Raw genomic sequence first — 22,515 nt, 5'->3', positions numbered from 1 at the left:
GAAGGTCAGAAAAATTAATTGAAGAATTGAAATCTCAAATCATAGATTCCTCTTTATATGTATATTTAAACAGGTTCCATTGGTTTGGTCCACAGGAAGTTTGGTCCACATCTGTTTATCAACCACATTTGGGTGACTGTACATAGATTGACAATCCCTGGATAGGTGAATATTCTCTTTCCCCATGGACTGTGCAATCTCAGAGTTAGTGTATATATATTTTGCAGGGGGTGGGGGGACACATCCGTCATACAGAAGGAAGTGTTTTTTGCCTTTTTGGAGTAATTATTTGTATGCACTGCGAAGCAAACTTGGTGCATTTGAACTAGGAAGTCAACGTTTCCATTTTCAACAAAGTAATTTACCTTCAGGATGTCAACATTGATGTTTGTTGACCATCTGAAGGTAAATTGTTTACACACACACACACACACACACACACACACACACACACACACACACACACACACACATATATATATCTATTGGAAACTTTATAAGTGGCTTCATAAAGTCACTACAGGAAGATGAGGAAATTACTGAACCTCAGCAGTAGAGTAACTATCCAAAAAGACCACTTTTTTTATATTTGATCCTTGTAACATTTTTGTTTATGTCCTTCGCTGGGATATTCCTACCTGGCTGATTTTGTGATTTGTTCCTTTTTTCATTGTACGTACAATACAGGAACTTTTAGTTATAGCTGTGAGCATATCTGTGTTTACAAATGGGAAAATGCATTTTTACTGTGTTTTTATTGGCTAAGGCATCATCAGTATAAACGAAACACATTATGTATTTCTTATCTGCATTTAATACACAGGAAATAAAGTACATAGAACATGTTGCTGTAGAGGTGTTATGCAGTTACCATTGTATTCATTCCAAATAATGCATTATATTGTTTTACAATTGAAAAGTAAGTAGCATAAAACTTTTGGGAAACACAGATTTGATAATCTAGCAGTACCCCACTTAATGTAATAAAATTGCATTATACATATGCAGTTATATCATGCCAAAACAGCAGATATTACTATAAACTGGATGAAAGTAGCTAGGGTTTTCAAGTTTCATATCTGTATGTAATGTTTTTGTTTTTTTTAAGCAAATCTGGGAGGTGGGCAGCATAGTAATTACAGAAAGAGCATAACAGTTGTACTTCAATACCCTAATTATATTTTCTTTTTTCCTAGAGAGGTTCCAGTTATGGTTCTTTACTTACAGCACATGGAAAATATCAACTGTTTGCGAAAACTGGATATTTCAAGGTAAGCAATCTTTTTTTTAGCATTTTCTTTCCGTGTATTTGACTGGTTAATCAGCTCTGAACTAGACCTATGTCAGGATGTTAATTATTTAGTCAGTTAGTCATGAAAATCCTAGCTACTTCCATCCAATTTATAGCAATATTTGCTATTTTGGCATGATATAGCTGCTTATATATATAATGCAATTTTATTACATTATAGCAGAGAAAAAATTAAGAAACAAGCATATTAAAACATTATTGCATAATACTTGTCTAAAAGAACAAATCTTATTTATCAGTAAAATGTATATTTCTGGTAAGTGGGATTTAATTGCACCAGTGTTACTCCAGCCACTGCTAGTGTGCTCCAGGAATACAGGCAATGTTAACAATGTATAATAAGTAATTCAGGAATTTGAATGTTTTAATGATATATGCAAGTATCTATGACTTTAATTTTAAAAGAACTAACCCAAAATTATGAGTCCCTTAACCTGAGAATCCCAGTCTGTTCTTACCATTTGAGTTTACCTCTTTTGAACCTCTGCATTATTATTAGGAATGGAAGATAAACTGGCCAGATCAGAGCGTCTTAGGGATTCACAGTTCAGCAACAATTTTGGCAGGGCTGACAAAAATAACATCATTCTGTTTATTGCTCTAGCTGCTATGTATCAATGTTACCTAATGATAAATTGCAAGTCCTTTATTTCCTACTGACTTTTGTTACCATCTGTTGAATTTTTGCAGGGAAATTTGGTTGCTATCAAACATGTCAACAAGAAGAGGATTGAGTTAACAAGACAAGTACTCTTTGAACTGAAGCATGTAAGTAACATAAACATCAACTAAAGCTTGACATGAGATATGGTCATTTTTTAATGCGTTCAAATGATTTATTTATGAATTTCAAAATAAATGCTTAATTTAGGATTTACTTCAAAAGACTTATTTATGAACAACAAAATGAATAATTGGATTACCCATCAGATAACATCTGTACACAATCAAAAGGAATATTTTAATAATTTTGCTCATTCTCTCTGACACTGACCACCTGTTTTGTTCAGTGTTTCTACATTAGTTGTCTTCAACTCTAAATGCTGCAAAAAGATATTTCTCCTATATCTTGTTTTGTTGAAACACATTTAATACTTAGATAGATAAACTTTATACTACAGTATTTTGTTTAGTCTTTTTATAGTCTACTGTGAAATATCATAAAAAATACATCTAAGCCTACCAAAATTACTTATGTGTGAGACAGGTTCAAGTGTGCCTTTATCATGTTAGACTTTATAATTATTTTTTGTTATCTTGGTAAACAAATTATGTACATGCATCTGTTTACAGGTGTACCTTGTAAATACTGTCTTATTACATGGCTTTCTCAAAATCACACACTAGGCAAATGGACAAGGAAGGAAGGGACATTATTATCATCTCATAACATTAATTCTCTGTGATGGGAATCTTACATATGTGTTATATCAACAAGCAAAGAAACAGTTCTGGGGAAAAATTGGGCCTGAGTCCAAAACACTTGATTTTCAATGTAAGTCACCACTTACACTTTGAACAAACTGAGAGCAGGTGTTTTGGAATCTAGGCCTTCTGTATAATCTTGTTTATTGATAGGCCTTAGAGCAAAGTAAGTCACCTACACTGAGAGCAGCTCTTTGGGAATGTGGCTTATAGTATTGTCTGATTCTAAGACATGAAACCTTGAACTTTATGGCATAGTTCCATGCAGTGTAGTGCTTTGAGCATTGAGAAGGTGAACATTATGCACTTGAAGACAAAACAATTTCTGCCTTAATTTTTTTTTTATTTTATTTTTTGTGTCTTTCTCATAAGTTCGCACTTTTTAGTATTTTAGCTATGACAATGTTTACTTTGCATGTACTGTCTATGTGGCTATGCTTGTTGAAGTCTGTTCTACAGGACTCTGTTATTCTTTTAAAAAGTACCAGTAGTGGACTGGATTAAAAACAGTGTGCCCTCAGAACAAAAAATTACTCTGGGCTTGCATGACGGCATCAAATATAGATGACTCCAAAACAAGACTTAAGTGAGACCCTGTTCTGTATTATGTAAATAAAGAGCCATTCATGCTGCCATAGTTGGTATAAACACAACACCTGATTTCAAAAGAATTCATGCTTTTGGTACCTCAAACTATGGTACAAATATAAATTAGTTTTCTGCTTTGAGACTGCAGTCTTCTGCAGATTTATTTAACACATCATAGTTGATGGGAGCCTGACAGGCACAATGGTATTAAGCAAGAAATAATTCCTGACAGGGTGTGTGTTAATGTGTAATTAATGCCCGCCCAGGGTTGTTGTGAGGCATGACACCGCAGGATATTAACTTACATTGGACAGTTATTGTAGAGGGTAAAAGTAACAAGGTGTATCGTGTAGTCCAGGGTTTGATTCAGTCAACTCCCATGTGTCCACTATGGGGCACTGAGCAGGGTCTATATTATAACCTTGACCGTTCAGAATGTCATCAATGTCTTCATCAACACATATATGTCGAATGGCCACTTCAGCGAATGGCCACATCGAGTTCTTCCCAAGGTAAAGAAATCAGTAGGCCAGACATGCACGACACAAAACAACAAACACTATAAAATGGGGGACTTTGGCCCCACACCCCCCAACTAAATATACTAACTCTGAGATTGCACTACAGTGGGGAAAAGTGCAGATGTAAAACAATGACCAACCAATTTCTTTCCCTTGGATGTGTCGATGAAGACATTGTCAACATTCTGAATGGTCAAGGTTATAATATAGACCCATAGAGCAAGTTACTTATCAGAAAGGACTCTAAGGCATTTGGAAAACCAGGCTGTGCTCCCTAATAATATCCATTGATGTACATGTCTAGTGACTACCAGTGAACTGTAAAAGTGCTGGACTATGTTCCCTAATAATCAGCCTTGATGTACATGTTTAGTGACTTCCAGTGAACTTTACAAATGCCTGGCTATGTTCCACTCATTACAGCCGAGTGCACCTCCAAGGGTTTCTGCAGTTACCTCCTACTGATGCCTCTAGGTGTCAAATATTGCTTGTTCATATTTGCATTAATAATTCCAAAACCATACTACATACAAGGTATCAGAATATTTTATCTTGAAGCATACGTGATGGCAAACACAAATGTATTATTATTTGACCTCTGTCAATGAGTATTTGTTAGAACTGTAAGGTGGTGATTTCATTTTTTTTTACGGCTTAGGTCACACCCACTGGGAGTTAAAGGTACACACTCAAAAGAGCTGTAGTGGAGAGAATGAATTAATAATCTCCATCTATGTACTTGTCTAGTGACTACCAGTGAACTTTATAAATGCTGAGCTATGTTCCTTAATAATCTCCCTTGAAGTACATGGCCAGTGACTACCAGTGAACTGTACAAGTCATGAACTATGTTCTATAATAATCTCCCTTGCTCTACATGTCTAGTGACTTAGTGGCTACCTATGAACTTTATAAATGTTAATAAATAATTTTGGAGTGTGTTTTCTAATACTTTTAATGCATGTTGTCAGTTAACCAAGCTGTAATGCCTATTGTATTAATATTTTCTGAGTCTAACAGATACAGACATATTGATTTGAAAGTTAGCTAAGGTGTTTAAAAATTACTTTTCCTATAAAGAAAAAGGCATGTTTAATCTATATGTGTAATTTTGAAAATGTTAATAACAGTAGGAAGGAATCAGAAACAAGAACATAAAATGGTATATGATTTTTCCACGTCTGTATTTCTAATTACTGATTTGCATGATATAATTTCATTATAATTTCAGATGAGAGACGTTCAGTTCAATCACCTGACCAGGTTCATTGGTGCTTGCATTGATCCTCCAAATATCTGCATTGTGACAGAGTACTGTCCACGTGGCAGCCTGCAGGTAAGAAAACGAAATATGACGTGATAGTACATTGGACGTTTTATTATCTGGAACCTAGATACCAGTATTGGCAATAAGACTTTATTGGTGTTGTGCTATAAGTATCAGACATTTAGGTAAGAAAAGACAAAGCTCATAGGATGGAGACCAACTGACCATATTAATAAGTGTGTTATAGTATGTCATTGAAGTATTATGGTATGGGGTTTAAGAATGCTGCGACTTTACTAAATTGTGAATATAAACACAACTAAGTAATAAGAGGCACATGGATGTAGAAAGAAAGAAATAACAAAGTAAAGGCAAGAGGATATAAGTTAGCAGAAACTTTTAATGAACTTGCCAGAATTCGATTCCCTCTCTACATAGTGTACTTTGTAATTTGTTCTTTGACTATTTATATTCTGGTATTTTGAACAAAGTTAAAACTTGCTTGATCTGATCTATTTTAAGTATAATTAATTGCTGCTGCCTATCAAGACTTTAAACAAACAGCAGACTTTAAACTTCTCTGCAACCTATATATATTAAATGCATTTAATTATAGATTTTATGCCACGGCTTCTAAATGCTTTGTTTAATTTTAATAGGCAATAAAGGATAGTGTGGGGTGTGATAACTAGGAATCAGAAAAGCAGTGTGGCTATTTTGATTAATACTAGTGGTATTAAAATAATAGACATTGAGTAAACCACATAATGTATACAAGAGAAGGACTTTGCCTCTCTATAAAAGACATCCCAGACATAAGCAGAAACGTGGACTGAAGCAGAAATCAGGATAACCACTTTGAAAAGTCTGTAGTCACTTCACAAACTGCTAAATGAGTACACAAGCTAGTAACTAGTTAAAACTAATATAATGCATTCAATCAGACAGAGGCACAGTAAACTAAACCTTAAAAAGGGCACAGTATACTCAAATCAAGGGGTGGCGTAAGACATATAGAATCGGGCTAGGCTTATAATTGCCTCAGGGCAGATAGCCTAGTATGAACCTATGAATCATTGGAGGAGGATTCTTGAAAAGTCTGCTGATGAAAGTGTCTGAGCAGATACTTCATAAATGCATGTAACAAGTCATAGGCTGAGCAACCAAAAGAAATAAGAAAATAACCTTGAAATGATAATGTCAGTCTATACTACTTAAAAATTGTCTGATGCCTGTAGATATAGGTCTGTCATGAGAAAAGAATTGTGTAACTTAACCACTTTAAAGTCTAGTGACTCAGACATAAGTCTCCAGTTTAAAACTGTCACAGTATCAAACATATTTTTTACATTTAAATAAATAATTTATAAATAAATAATTATATTAAATAAACAAAATAAAAACTAAAATAAATAAATACAATTCAACAAATCTCAAATTAAACTTGAAATGACATAACTACAAAAAACAAGAGTATACCTCAATGAAAATGTGAGGAGAAAGCATTGCAGTTCAATAAAATGTTCTCACCAAAGCATAATAAGAACAATCAGAGGTGTGGTTGAGGGGCTTTTATAGTTTTTACCAGCTAGTGCATCTGTTATGCTAATTATACTCTTTAGTGTAGCTCACGGAGCTGGACTAAGTATTGTTTACTCACAAGGGATAGTTAGTTGACCACAGACAAGGAAGAGAACATTTTCAGGTATGTGTAAGTGAGCATTATCTGCAAATTATTAAGGATGGCATGGGAAACTTTAATACATGTATCTTTTAAAGCTAGGAAGTAATGAAAAATTTTAACAAAAATATGCTTTAAACTAGGAAGGTGGTTACATTAATATTATAATTTTGTTAGTCATTTACCAACAGGCTGTGATTTCACATTTATAATGACTTAATAGCTGCACACCATAGTACATATTAAGCACCATTTATGATGAGATATGGTTAGAAATTGTAACTGCACAAGGAAGTTATTCAGGTAATAGGGTTATTCTTCTTTTTCATTATTACATGAAAGGCATTAACTGTGTCACTGAATTGGCATATTGATGGCTGCCATCTTTAAGTAAGAGGACTGAAATCCAGATAGTGTTCCAAAATTAGAAGGATCCCATTGATCCATCTTCCTGGAATAACATGAGTCAGGATTCCGGAAAGCAGACTGTGGTAATACAAGTCTTAACACATATTATACTGAAGTCCTAAATGGTAACAGCTTTGCAATAAAGTCCAGTAAACAATACATTTAAGTTCATTTTAAAATGGTAGCTCTAGCTTAGCTTCATGAGGCACAATATGGATTGCATTCAGGTTGTAGAATAATCATGTTCTTAGACTATCCAATGTGCTGATAATTCAGGCACAGCTGGTTTGTATTTCTGCAAAAGGCTTAAACTATAAGCCCTGCCATGTGCTGTCAGAGGCACATTGAGAGCTGGAGTGCTGACTCCTCTGCTGCATATAACCAAGTTCCTTTATGAACACAGTGAGAGTTGTCCTTCAGTCTAGCCATTAAAGCAAATTCTTAAAAAGGAATGGTTGTTATATTCTGTCATAGCTCCACCGTTTCATCACTCCAGCTCATGGTTTTCATGAAGAAAACATGAAGACATAGTGAAAACTGTGAGTGTGCGAAGTGCAGGCCCTAAATATGGCATATCTTCCTTCTTAGATATCAGATGATATCTTGTTTGACTAATGAAACTCAAGCAATCTACTGCTGCATGGCAGGTGGCTTGGTGGATGTCATATTCTTAGACAAAACTCTTTGTTCACTGATCAGTATATGCTGCCATACTGACCTGTGGTCACAAGCTGAGTAAACTAACTGAAAGAATGAACCTGCTGCTGCAAATGGTGGAAGTAACATTTATCTGCAGGGTTTTACATACAGCCCACTGTGAGAAGCTAGTTGTGTGGGCCAAGAACACATTGGTGAGAATGCAGTGAGTACCACACGAGGAATTTGAATTTGTGGCTGGGTAGAAGGAGGTGTGACCTGCCTGCTTAGACTAATTACACACAGAACTAGAAGGAACATGTGTGAAATGAAATTAAGGTTGGACAGTATTGCAGTCTGTAAGCATACCCCAGTACACTCATGGTAAAACTGAAAGTTTCTCAGATGGTATCACTAAGGGTGGGACTTTGCCCCTGCCTTACAGCCTTAATGTTGATTTTTAACTGTCACAGGGAGTGTAGAATATTTAACCATAATAACAAAATTATTTTGAAAAAATCATCAAAACACTGTTGAAGATGTGAACATTTGGACCCACTTGCAAAAAATACCCCTTTCAGAAAATTGTCCTACAACTATGAAGTGGTAAAGACTATAACAAACAGATAAAATAAGATGAAATTCCATGTTGTAATTCTGTTTCCAACAAATATTCATGATTAGAAAATATTTTTTTAAATAAGGGGAATCTACATCATGATTTTATTTCTGATAAGGATTTAAAAATAATCAAGTGATTATATTTGTGGGTATTTGCACAGACTATATAATACTTGGTTTAGAAGGAGACAATATCTGCATAATGGGAAAGTAAAATATTTTACTAAACCAGTAAGGGAATTGTAAAGCAGAATAATTAAGCAGTGGTACACCATTTATTTTATTTTGCTTTGTAGGCAAGAGTGTGAATAAATATGAAATAATGCAATATAACAATGAAACCACTTCTGGATATATTAAAATATGCATATACTGAAGACATGCCATTAATAAGAGCAAACACGCAATTTATGCCAAGTATTACAGGTGTTGCAGACTTAGAACTACATGTCAGTGTAATGCATCCAAAATTTAACAGGACCATTAAATCCTGAAAGAAAAGCTTAATTAGTTAGGAATATATACTGCATTATGTTTATAAGTAAACTGAAAAGGCGGAAGAAAGAAACTGAATAAAATATTGAAAAGTATATTGTACAAAAAAAAATCCCATCCCTCTAAAAGTCAGTGTATACAGGGGATGTAAAGCAAAAGTTCTCAATATTTACTATAATATATGCAGACCACCTTAACATGGTACATGTCATTACTTCTAATACAGAAGGACCAACTGGAGCAAACTCTTGATAGGATCCACAAATGGTCAGACAATGCTAAAATTTGATTTTTTTTTTGTAAACATGCCTGCTAACGCTTGATAACTTGACATATGTACAATATGACAAACAAGGAAATTTGTTTGTCTTCCTATGGCCAGTTATAATTATTTGGATATAGCAACTGACAAAGATTTTTCACATTCTAGACAAATCAGTAAATTGTGAATGGGTGCCAGAAAATGTATTGCATTATGATGATAGAAAGGAGCAAATAATGATTATCTCAACTTTTCATCTCTGTACTGAGAAGAGAATTTTGATATGGTGCTAATTTGTATAAAAAATATAAAGAACACAAAAAATGCAATATAAGAAATGGATGAGTGGGTAATCTTTGATGTGAACTCAAATGAAATAAATGGCATCTAAAATATGTTGACCACCACAGCCATCACACTCTCATATAATCAAAACTACACATACTATTGATCCTAGCACCAAAGCAATTTGCAGCTAGCAAACATATGTAACTTACAAATATAACAGTGATAAAATATGAAAATCACATGAACCCAAACCTGACAATGAATATATAGAAAGGGCACAACAAGGTATCATCGACACACATAACAGTGAAAAATCTACAAACCTGACAGATTTGCCTCCAAGAAGACTATAAAACGTAATGTAAAACCTAAGGCAACATTTAAATTGCACAAAATACCTACTGTTCTGCTTCCTCATCTAATCATTCTATGAATAAGAAAACACACAGCCACTAAATAAAGTATACATGTTTCAGATAAAATGAAACCTAAATAAAAGACAAAATACAAATTTATATCCTTTACTTAAATATATTATTTCCTCAGTTTCACAGCAGTTTCAATTTGCCAGTTTAACAGAGGTCCAATAATGTGCAGATTGGCTGAACAATAACTCAGAGTCCATAGCAAAACTCAGTTAATTGAGATAAGATGAGATGAATGGCTCCCTTGTATAAGTGGGTTAAAAGACTTAAGTTATTACCAAAAAATATCACATTGAAGGTATTATCTTAACTATATAGTAAACTGTAAGGTTATTGACTTCTTTTGTCTTTTTAGTTAAATCCATCTACTAGACTATATGCTGTATATGCTATTAAAAGAAAAATAATTGTCAGAATTATACAGCAATAGTGATCCTAGTGATGGACATAATATATTAGTATGAATATGCTCAACAAATGACAGAGAATGTTAGAATAACAGGATCACTGATGCAGTATGGTCTCCCACCCACCTTATATCTTTATGTTTGCTTGTTTCTCTGTTTCTGCATATATATATCTCTCTCTCTTTCAACTTCAGTACCTGTATGAATACCTTCATTCTACAAGTTGAAGCCCTTGAGTTAACAAAAAAAAAACAGTAAAAACTTTAGTCCACTGAAAAAAACATTAAGAAAAATCATTTTACATTCACCACAGGCAGTGAATCAACATGAATGTGAAAATAGGAACAGCACTATCAGGGACTTCACTTAGTGAAGTATGCACAACGGGTTTCAACTTGGCAAGTTAAAATTGCCAAATTGAAACTACATCCAGTTGATACAAATCTACTAGTAAGGAAATATTAATTTCTTTGGAAGATGGAGCAGGGCAATTTTCCTCATCTTACAAGATCTTCCTGCCAGGCACTTGGGATGAATAGGAAATCCTCACTGCGGAATATCTTAACTTACTTAGCTTTTCTAAGACCTTTACGTTCACTTACTGTTGACTTCTTGCTCCCAAAAGGAAGCGAAGATTTCACAGTCCACTCTTTCTTTTGCTGCTGAGTTACATACTGATTTTCTTAGCATGGAGAGGAAATCAGCTCTGCTATGGAAATGTCTGACAGCTTTGGAAGTATGGCTTCAAAGACAGACATATGCCTATAGCTAATTCTCAGGTGCAAGGAACTTATTCAATAGCCACCCTGTTATATGACCATCTACTCATACAAATCAATAAATGGAAATGAGGCTAAGATTCCAGATACTATTTATTTATTTATTTATTTATTTATTACATTTGTTTACTGGGATGGTCCAGTTGGGAATACAAGCTGCCCTTTTCAACAGAGATCTGGGGAGAAAAAAAATAATACATAATACATTTTAGACATTAAGCATAAATACACGTTAGGTCAAAATAAGTTGGTCACAGTTTGATAAAGACTTTTTACCCTGATAAGGAAGCAGTGCACAGAAGAATATACATGTCAGGCAGTGTTACATTTGAAGACAAGAACAGGAAAGCATATGTTTATGGATATGTCAATGATATTAAATAATAATAACAATGTCTTCTTTTTGCAGTTGCTATAATCAGATAAATGGTAAGACAAATCCCTGAGAACATAGTCATTGACTCACAGAAGAGTGATCACAAATGACCAAAACACCAAAAGGATAAAAAGTAAGAAAAAAGTTACATCCTTACACCCCCCGCTACTTATATATACCAACATGAGGTCACACCATCACAAAGAAAGGAGGAATTCCCAGGAGCCAGGCAAGTCAACCTTCCACAGAAAAAAAACTGGCAATCACACACTAGTGACTGAACATACTAATATCAATCACTAGTGTTTCAGAAACAAGTGTGGCTGCTGATGAGACAGTATGTTATTTGTGGAGAGTTGACAATAAGTATAACAAATTGGGAAGCAGTCAAATATTCACCTATACAACTTGTTCATATAATTAGAGTTTTATCTGTTGCACTAGTGCTGACATTGTGGGCTCCACCAGTGCACAGGAGGTGATCACTGCAGTACAGCAGATATCAGTCCAGTATTTGGTTTCCTCAGGAGGAGATGGAGATGAGTATCAAGGTAGCACAATTGCCAGTCCATGCTTCAGTACTGATTGCTGTGGTTTTATACTTTGTTTTATATCCACAACTTGAATACTCATCCCCAGCCTTATGGCATTCAAAGAAAGAAACCTTGCTGACATTGAAAGAATACTTATACCCATACAGTTGTCTTACCTATACTGAACAGAATCTAAAAGCACAATTTCAGCTAAACTGTTTGCAAATTTATGAAACTAAGTGGTTGATACTGCGATATGTATGTGGCTTGTTCATTTGTCTGATTTTTAATTAGTAAAATTTTACATACACACATACATACATACATACAAATATTTCAAACATAGGTATTAATGTCCTGCTAGCCTACCAATAAACGAAAACAATTGTTCCCATCATAAGTGTCCAGCTCTTCATAAAAATATCTAAACTAAGGCTTGTTTTAATGTAATTTGTAGACTATTACATGCATCAGCTGCTCTCTCAGAGAACTAATTAATAGACTTCTCATTCCTATACAATTTTTTACATAGGTTGTCTGATTTATTTATTTATTTTATTTTACATTTGTTAACCGGTGGGTGTCTGACTGAGTCGAAAAGGCCCTTTATCAGCAGAGGCCAGGGGAGAAAAGCTCCACAAAGAAAAATTACAGACACATATAGTTATTTAGACATGATCAGTATACACACAAATTACAGGAGACATGTTTTTACAGTGGTATGTGGCACATAAACAGTTACAGAGGAGAGAACAAACAAAAAAATATTAATTTTAAAAATAAAGCTAATTAATAGATTTGTGGTGTACAGCTGAAAATTGGAACATAGGTAGAATACATACATAGTACACAGGTACAGTACATACATTGTAGATTAGCCAGTGTATGTGAGCAAGACTGAAAACTTTTATCAAGTGCTCTTGATTTTGTATGTATGTGTTATCCGCTTTCACTAGCCTGGGGAGCAATCATGGCACTGCCAACTTTGCTTGAGATGTTGCCTGATGAGGTCTTTAAAGGAGGCTTTGGGTGATGTGTTTTGAATGCTAGTAGGGACAGAGTTCCATTTTTTAGCCACAGAACTACTATATAGTGCATCTCCAAGTCTATTGTAGCTGTTGGTGACTTCTAGTAGTAGTTTGCTTGATGATCTAAGAGGCCTTTTGGCTGAGTAATGTACTAGGTTTTTGAGGGCAGGACACTTATTGGGGAGGTAATAAATAGAATGACAGAGGCAGAGTTGATTGTAGGTTAGGAGGTTCGGCAGTTCAAGTCTGTGGAGCTGTCTCAAAGCAGTACAGTGATAAGTTCTATACGAGCAATTTGCAACAAAGTGGGCAATTCTGTTATAGCAGGCTTCCATTTTGCTTAGTTCAGTTTTGTTGAGATTAGTCAGAATGGGAGATGCATAGAGTAGGGTGGATAGAAGTTGGGAGCAAGCAATGGCTGATCTTGTGTTGTTGGTAAGAAATGGTTTGATACGGTAGAGCGACCCCAGTTTGGCATGTACATTTTAAATAGTTAAGTTGAGATGACTATCAAATTTTAGGTGGGAGTCTATGGTTATTCCCAATAGCTTATCCTGTGCCACTGGAGCAATTGGAGTAGCATTAGTGGAGTAGATAGTGAATTGACTGTTGTGTTTTTGTTAGAACTGGTTATAATCATAAGCGGAGTTTTTTTTTGGATTGAGGATAAGTTGGGCTTTGGTAAGGTAGTTTTCAACATCAGAGAATGCTAGTTGAGTTGTTTGCAGGAGGGTGGGAATGTTTTGTGCAGCACAGATTAAGGTAGTGTCATCTGCATACTGAATTATAGATGCATGCTGTGTGGAGGTATGGAGGTCATTTGTGAAGACTGTGAATAGTAGTGGTCCTAAGATAGAACCCTGTGGGACTCCTATAGTTATGGGCAGCTGAGGAGAGAGAAATTTTCCCATTTCACAGCTTGGTACCTGTCAGTTAAGTAGCTTTGGAACCAGGTAAGAGTGGAATTTGATAGATGATATTGGTTTAGTTTGTTTAGCAGGATTTGGTGTGAGACTGTGTCAAATGCTTTGGACATATCCAAAAAAAGAGTTGACACTTGTAGGCCCTTCATTTTTGAGATGGTTTACTGTGTCTGTGAAGCAGAGGAGGGCTGTAGTGGTACTATGGGCAAGTCTGAAATCATGCTGAGTAGGTGACAGGATGTTGCTGTCTAGGAGATAGTTTAGCATCTGGGTATGGATGCATTCTTCTAGGATTTTGGCCAGGGGGGAGAGTAAAGCAATGGGTCTGCAGTTATTAAGTTCAGTTGAGGGTCCCACCTTTATGTATGGGTGTAACATAGGATATTTTCCAGAGTTTGGGCACATAGTTTTCAACAATTGATCTGTTTATGAGAGTGGAGACTGGGATAGCAATAGCATCTGCTGTGAGTTTCAAGAAATAGCTGGGGAGTAGGTCGGCTGCTGTTGATGAAGTTTTTAGTTTGGAGAGCATGCTTTTGATTGAAATGGTGGAAACTGTTTTGAGGGTAGAGCTTGTATTAGTGTTATTTGTGTTGGGGGGATAGTGAGGAAGGAACTGTCCTGTGATACTAAGGATAGAATTGAGTTCACAAAGTGGGAGTTGAATTGTGTTTCGATGGGAACTTTAGTGTCAGGGGTGGTTGGTTTGGGGGTAGCCTTTTGGGTGGATTTTAGTAGCTGGTTTACATTTTTCCAAAATTTTTGCGAGTTGTGTTGGTATTTAGTTTGTAATGTTGTGTAGTATGATTTTTTGTCCAGCCTAATGCATTTTTTTGCACGGTTGCGCAGTTCTTGGTACTTAGTTAGGCTTTGTGTTTCTTTGTTTTTTTGATAGTAAAGCCAGGCAGTGTCTCTGGACTTGAGGATTTGTTTGGTTTCTTTACTGAGCCAGGGGTTTGTAGAGGTTCTAACCTTGACTTTGCGCAATGGATCGACAGTGCCTAGGTGTTGTAGAAATGTTTTGTTGAAATATGCTACAGCCTGGTCAAGTGGGAGGGTTTTAGGGAGGTCCAGTCACAGTTACAGAGTAAAGTGTTGAGGACCTCAGGAGAGAATTTTTTGTGTTTCTCGTGGATATATAGTTAGTGGTTTTGCATATGCTTATTCTACTACATATAAAGTATATTATGTTGTGGTCACTTAAGGTGTCTGGGAGACTGCCTGTATGAGGGTACAATGTGGGGTTGTTAGTTAGGACCCAGTCAAGGATGGATTCCCTTTTAGATTTTTTATCACATCTAGTTGGAATTTGGACTAGCTGCTGGTAGCCATGGAGATTTATTAGATTACTTGTTGGTTCTGATATACAGGTGAACCAGTCTAGGTTGAAGTCCCCCAGAATAAGGGTTTCTTGTGAGTATGTGGAAGAACACCAAGATAAGAAGTCTTCAAGGCTAGCAGGTATATTACCAAGTGGAATATAGATTGCAGGTGATGACCTTTTTAGGGTGAAGTTGAAGTTGTGAGATAAGTATGTCCCAATTATTGGGGGAGTGGTAGGAGTTTGGTAATTGACAGACAGTTAAGTTTGACTTGTACAGTAAAGCAGTTCCACCCCCTTTACAAAGTGGTCTGTCTTGTCTAATGATATTGTAGCCGGTAGGGAGAACTTCTGAGCTAGCTATGTTTTTATTTAGCCAGGTTTCTGTTAAAGCAATTATTTCTAGGGAGTAGTGTGCTATTGTGGCCTGGAGTTCAGGTATTTTATTTCTGATACTTATAATATTAATATTTAGCATTAAAAGTTGGTTGGTTTTGCTGCTGTTGTTGATTTGCCCAGGGATGAAGAAAGTGGGGATGTTATGTTCTGACATTTGTGTTGGAGCAGTTTGAGTTGGACAGGATGGATTTGGGCCTGGGTTGGGGTGGATATCCCCACTTATGGTGAGCCTGGAGTTAAAATGGTTATACAGATGTTGGAGTTTGGTGAGGAGTGCGAGAAAGTATTGTGTTTTTTTGGAGTAGGAATGAGAGCATATGTGTTTAGTCCTGAATTGGTCTGTTATGTAGTTCTTGAATAACTGTGAGCAGATATTATTATAATGTGTGGTGTCTGTATACGAGAGTGCATAATGCAGTGTTGTGCTACTAAGTTTAGGGATATTGCTAGAGCGATAACTTGTGGTGTTGTAAAGAATTATGAGAAGACAGACTTAGTCTTAGACTTAGTTGCGTGATAGTCATGGTTATAAAGTTTAAGTTGTTTCTAGGTGGGGGGGTCTGAATAGGAATTATAGGGTTGCACTATATGTGGATGGGCAAGTAGTGTGGGTGATGTAAAAAATGCCTAGTGGGAATGAGAGTGATTGGGAGTATTTTGTGTGGAGCAAGTTGGTGTGATATAATGTGATATGACTTAAGGAGCTGTAATTGGTGGAGGTGATGTCAGGGTGAGCTGTGGGTGTGGCTGTGATTACTATAAATGTAGAGGCAGTGGGGGCAGGAGGGAATAGGGGGCAGGGCAGGGGAGCGGAGAGAGCCCGAGCATTAGCTCGGGCAAACGGAGTGGGGCAGAGCCAACCAAGACAAGAGAAAAAGTAAGTATTACTTTACAAATCTGAACACTTTTAAAACAAATTCCTGAGGTCTAATGGCTTACCGGCAAGCAGAATGTAATTGTGGAAGAGCACTTGTGTCCTGGTGGGAGACTAGAAATTTAAAGATGGCTCCATGCTCAGCAGGATTCTAATATAGACTTTGTATTTGGGGAGGGAGATAGCACAAGGGGTGTAAACCAGGTGGAATGCAAAGAAACCAGAGAGGCAATCAGTGGAAATCTATCAGTGAAGGCCTCAGAGGGGGTAAGTAATATCAAACTACCTGTAAAGTGAAGGAGAGAAGAGACAGCAAAGTTTATTAAGGTTGGGAGTCTGTCTTCACATTGACTTGCTGATTAGTAACCAGTTTGTGCACAGATTAGAGTAGGGAGATACATTAGCAATGAAGGGGAATGTATAGAGATGCAAATAAACAGGTGGGCCTCCAAGTGACAAACTAAGACAGAAAGCACTAAGAGGGCTGCTTGATGGTTAATTTAGTCACAGGGATGTGAATTAAATGTATACTGTCTATTGGACAGCTAGGATTTCTGTACTAGCGGGGGGGGGACACAAGGCTACAACAGTCAGTTTTATTAGCAAGCTGAGAACTACTAATGTAATAGCTTCACTCTCATAAAACATACAAGTAGAATGCCTGAGTGGACTGACCCTGCTCTTGAGGCTCAAAATGTATATCCTTGTTTAGTTTGCAGTACTGATTCCTTCTTATACTGTATGGGTGGAGTGGTAGCCGCAGACTGCAGATTTGCTTGAGTGTGCTCAGCAAGCAGAATGTAATCGCTGAAGAGTGCTTGTGTCCTGGTGGGAGACTAGAAATGATTCTGTACTCCTTTTTTATAACCCCAAACATTCCCAGATGTAGTTTTATCTAAATGGCCTATATACCTGAATAAGGTCTCCAGTTAAATATATGTATGAACACCATATAAGTTCAGATATTTCAATCTTTCATAATAACCTAAATTTTCACATTCATGGCTACCCTTGGTATATTTCCACTGTACTATTTCCAGTTTACTCATGCTTCTTTTCTTATAAGGTTTCCATATTGTTATTCCATACACATGTTTGGGTCTAATCTAACTAACAAATAATGATTTCATCATTTCTGATTTCCTAGACTTTACAAATCTTTTTATGCAATGTGTAGTTCTTTATTCCAGTGTTTCTTGTGTACATTCAATGAAACTTGCGGGGACAGAGAACAAGATTCTTTACTTTGGGAGTAGTAGCCACTGGGTGCAATATGAACTAGTGGGCTTACACTGGTACACAGGGAAAGAACCAAAGACTTTTATTCACTACTGTGATGAAGCATCAGGAAAACAGTAAAAGAAAAGTGGATGAAAGGTAGGCCTGCGTTCCAACTGAGGCTGATGCAAGGATGAAACAGGTGAGGTAAACAGTGCACATGTAACCTAATGACACTTGGATTATTGTATGCATTTCTGGAGGCCTTGTATATAGATTTGCATCAGGGTGGTTGGGACTGGACAAAGATGAGAACCAGAATGGTTAGATGAATGGAAAGGTTGAGGCATATACCATAGGGAAAGCAAGAGAAGTGGGACCATGATAAAGGTCAATGGATGTATAGCATATCATACTGATAGCACAGAATTTAAAAGGAAATCTAAGGGAAATAAAATGAGACATGACTCATAAATTAAAGTAAACATGTTTAGAACTTATATAAGGAAGATGTACTTCATAGAAAGGGTTGTGATTAAGTGGAATTAGTTCCCACATACTTCAATGGAACATAAGTCTTGGGTGGGGGTAAGGTAACAAAGGAGATGTAATGGGGCATCTTTGAGTTGCTAACTTAAACAGATGGGCATATTATCAAGACTTCAAACTTGTACTGCTAGCATGGTTATGTGTAAATGTATATCTATACCTAGGTGAGGTCCTAGCCATTTAACTTACAGTTTTGATAATCACAGTATTAAATGCTAAAGTTCCACTTTTCAAATTTCCAAGTATATTGTGCAATGACAACTATAAAATAATCATGCTTCCAATATGAACCTTTGCAATTTCTCTAACATTTCTCTTCTTTCCTTAGGATGTTTTAGAAAATGACAGCATTAACTTAGACTGGATGTTTCGCTATTCACTAATTAATGACATCATCAAGGTAAGATTTCCATGAAACAATAGCATGAAGGATGCATTTTCTCCTGCAATTATGCTTGATCTAAACGGCTGATTTCAGTTAAATTTCAAATAATCAGAGTGAGTGAGTTAATGGAAGGTGCTATACAACAAACATGTTTGTTTCCTACATTTTGTTTCTGTAGACTCTCTGATCAGTCTTACTTAGAGAAATCATACTTCCTGTTTGATTGGTTGTCTCACAGTTCACCTAACATATTTAATGAATATAGATTCTTCAAGTACAGTTATGCAAATGGGGAAATGATTGTTTTACTGAAAGCAGGAACAGTATAGGCCTTTCACCCCAAGGTTCTCGGCAGACTGGAACTTTTCCTTTCTTCAAATTATGGTAGTCATGCAGTTTTATATACTGTATTTCTTACGAGGAAAGAGAGGCATAGAGGCCAAGGGTTTGGTTAATCTTCATATAAGGATGTAGTTCTGCATGTAAATACATTTTTATATACTCAGAAACGAAAAGAACGACTTGGGTGCAGGTAGACTGGACACTGTAAATAGGCCCTAAGTGTGAGTGTGTGCATGTGTGTGTCTTCTGTGGATGGTTGGGTGCAGGGCTGACAACTCGACACCATAAAAACTCCACTGCCAATCATTCTGCTTACCGTTGTTCCACTGTGGTGACCCTTAAAGGGAAAAGCTGAAAGGAAAAGAAGAAGAAGAAGCCAGAAAGTGTTTCCAAGAAGACCACATGGTCTTGACCACAATGAATAGCACTTTGCCAAAAAAGAAAAGAAAAAAAAATTGAAGGTATGCATCACGCTATCATGGCAGTTGAAGCTCTGTATACCTCATCTCATTCATACAGCAACATTCAACATTAATGAATCTCAGAAAAGTGGATGCTGTGACCTCAGGAATAATAATCATTTGATAATCAGAATTTGACTTAAGGAGACTGGCCAATCTCTAAGTGTACTCCATGTATACATTATAGTACAATAATCCTTTAGTGAATTGAGCTGAGGAACCAGCAGATCTTATTTAATAGGATAAACTATACATTTAGTTACTAGAATTTGGAAATTAAAATACTGACATTCATATTTCTGGATATTAAATTGCAAGAAATGCAAACAAATTTATTCCAACCAGTATTTCTTCCAAAAAAGCCAAGAGACATAGGACAAGGACTAAGTCACAAGAGCTGTAGTTATAATAAATCAATTCCAGAAGTAAATGAATGCATTAATATACACACACACACACGCACACACACACACTCACACACACACATGCAGTCAAACATCTGTCTGAATATTTTTATATACATCTAACTTTTGATCAAAGCACTATTAGTCAAGCAGCAAGTAATCATCTAGAAGTTATTGGACATCCTCTATAGCAATGGTAGGAACAGCAAGATGCAGCAATATAACTGAACAAGTAAATACAGTGCCACATGGGCATAAGTAAGTAAGTAAGTAAATAAATGAATAAACTTAGTGGCACAGAAATAAATAACACCGTGCCAACTCATATCAAGGAATCGTCAGGACATTGATTACCATTTTATCGAATAAAATGCAAATAACTAACTAACTAAATAATTAAATAAAATACTTTGTTCAGCCCTGTGTTTCTAACCACTAGATTAACCAGTAGCTTGTCAGGGTCAGTTTATCATAATATATGTGAACATAAGTGCTCTGGTGCCACCTTGTTTTTAACTTTTATGTTTCAATGTTCCTGCAGTCGTTATTCTGAAAAGGCACAGTCTAATCGCTTCAGGTTGAGTAAATGCCATTCAGAGAACCATAGTTCAATCAATAGTTAGGAAGCCCTAATTTGTAGTAATACAATGCATTGCAAGCTATATCACACTACAAGTAACAGTATATTATATGAGGTTAATCTGGCAATGTTTATTTAAACCATATCTAAATAAAATGAACAATTTTGTTTTCATAGGTGGAAGTTAGACAATAATGGAGAAGACTGGACTGCATCAGTGTTTTTGTGTAGCTCTTAGAACATTATGGAAGTTGTGTAATATCTAGGAACAGGTGTATTTTCATCTCTTCCGCAGCTCTCAATCTCTTTGCTCAAGAAATAGGGGCAAAGCTAAAAATAGTGGGTAGAAAACCTATTATTGTTAGTCATACCTCTCAAGTGTGCCTCATTATGAGGAATGTTCCTCATTTTAATTCTTAAAAAGTCCATGTTCCTCACTGTTCTACATTTGAAGAGCATGTTACTCATTCAGTGTTATTTTTCTATATACTGTCATGGATGGCCAACAGATATGCTCAGTGATAATGGAAAATGTTTTATTTTTGTCATATTTACCACAGAACACTAGAATTTGAGTAATCACATCACATGGTATTCTAGATTTGCACTTACGTGTCTTGCAGTGTTTTCTATTAGAGATTAAGTTTGAATAGTAAGCTGTAGGGTTTTGTATACCACCATAGGTTCATAGGTGTATACTAGGCTATTATACCATGACCCCCCATTAATATTCCAAAACGTGCACGCTGATTGGCCAGCGTGCACATTGTAAATCGACTTACACTAATGGAAAAGGTCCAGTCGCCCGGACTTTTTCCATTAGTATAAGTCTCTTTTAAAACACTGTCTCGCTATGTTAAAGAGTTTAACATAGCGACACAGGACTAAAAAACAGCGGAGATATTCGTTGCTTTTTTTAAAGCTGTCACGTTATGTTAAACGCCTTTAACATAGCGAATCAATGTGTAAAAAGCAACGGAGATCTTGCTTTCTCTGTTGCTTTTTTAAACCTGTTTAAGCTATGTTAAATGGGTTTAACATAGCGACAGCTTTAAAATGAAATCTCCTGTTAAACCCATTTAACATAGTGAGACAGGAAAAAAAAACAGCGGAGAAAGCAAGATCTCCATTGCTTTTACTGTTCGCTATGTTAAATGGGTTTAACATAGCGAGACAGCTTTAAAATAAGCAACGGAGATCTTGCTTTCTCCGTTGCTTTTGGCCATAGCCTGATGTACTGTGTGTAGGCATGCGCGTACATCAGAAGAACTACCGTGGATACCAGACAGCTGTGGAAGGGCAGCAAGAGGCGTTATACAATGCCATTATTTAAGAAAAGTAATTATTTTCTTAAATAATGTCATAGTATAATAATAACCACGCCTGGGTGTGGGTAATGTTGTCTTTGTTCAGCCTGACCAAACCCGTGGGTAAATTCCATCGCGTACCCACACCCAGGTGTGGGTTATTACTATAATGACCACTAGGGCCCTTATAAGCCTAGCAATGGACCCCAAATGTGACCCTCAAATTTGATTTTATATAGGTGGTGAGTTACTGACTGCTCTGTAAAAAAGCTATGTGCTCCCTGTCAGGAAATCAAACCCTGGTATTCCACATGATAGGTGGGGACAATCGCCAATACACTAATGAGGAAGGCAGTTGTTTTATCATTATGACTGACCAGGTACCAATTGCCAGCTGTTTTTCATTAATGATCAAATGTGTTTTCGGTAAACAATATTTTATAAGCTGTTTCAAAAAGAGTGAAATGGACAGTTTTAAAATAAGCATATCTTTTTTTTGGGTAAACTACACAGATAAATCTCTTTCTAGTTGAACCAAAAGAACTTCAGTAATTTACACATATAAGTCGAAGTAGAGAGTCAATAAATTAATATCTTAGGTCTATGAACAAATGAGACTGTAGTTTTATATTTCATATTGTCTTGATTAGAAATAAGAAAAGCTATAATTGACAAATCAAAAAAAAAAAAATAATCACCC

At 36.1% G+C, this 22,515-nt stretch overlaps 1 protein-coding gene across 1 annotated transcript in view; it reads left to right on the top strand.

The window, feature by feature from the left end:
* The window catches only part of NPR2 (natriuretic peptide receptor 2), a 2,072,492-nt gene that overhangs the window by 1,462,653 nt on the left and 587,324 nt on the right, over positions 1-22,515 (top strand). Inside the window, exons 9-12 of the mRNA XM_044078984.1 lie at positions 1,197-1,271; positions 2,003-2,080; positions 5,078-5,182; positions 18,665-18,736. Coding sequence (XP_043934919.1) covers positions 1,197-1,271; positions 2,003-2,080; positions 5,078-5,182; positions 18,665-18,736 — 330 coding nt within the window. The remainder of the gene's footprint in view (positions 1-1,196; positions 1,272-2,002; positions 2,081-5,077; positions 5,183-18,664; positions 18,737-22,515) is intronic.

This window comes from Protopterus annectens, chromosome 1.part1 (assembly GCF_019279795.1).
Source record: "Protopterus annectens isolate FY-2018-M chromosome 1.part1, PAN1.0, whole genome shotgun sequence".
NCBI lineage: Eukaryota > Metazoa > Chordata > Ceratodontiformes > Protopteridae > Protopterus > Protopterus annectens.
Note: the sequence above shows the minus strand (reverse complement) of the source record. Positions and strands in the feature narration are given on the sequence as shown.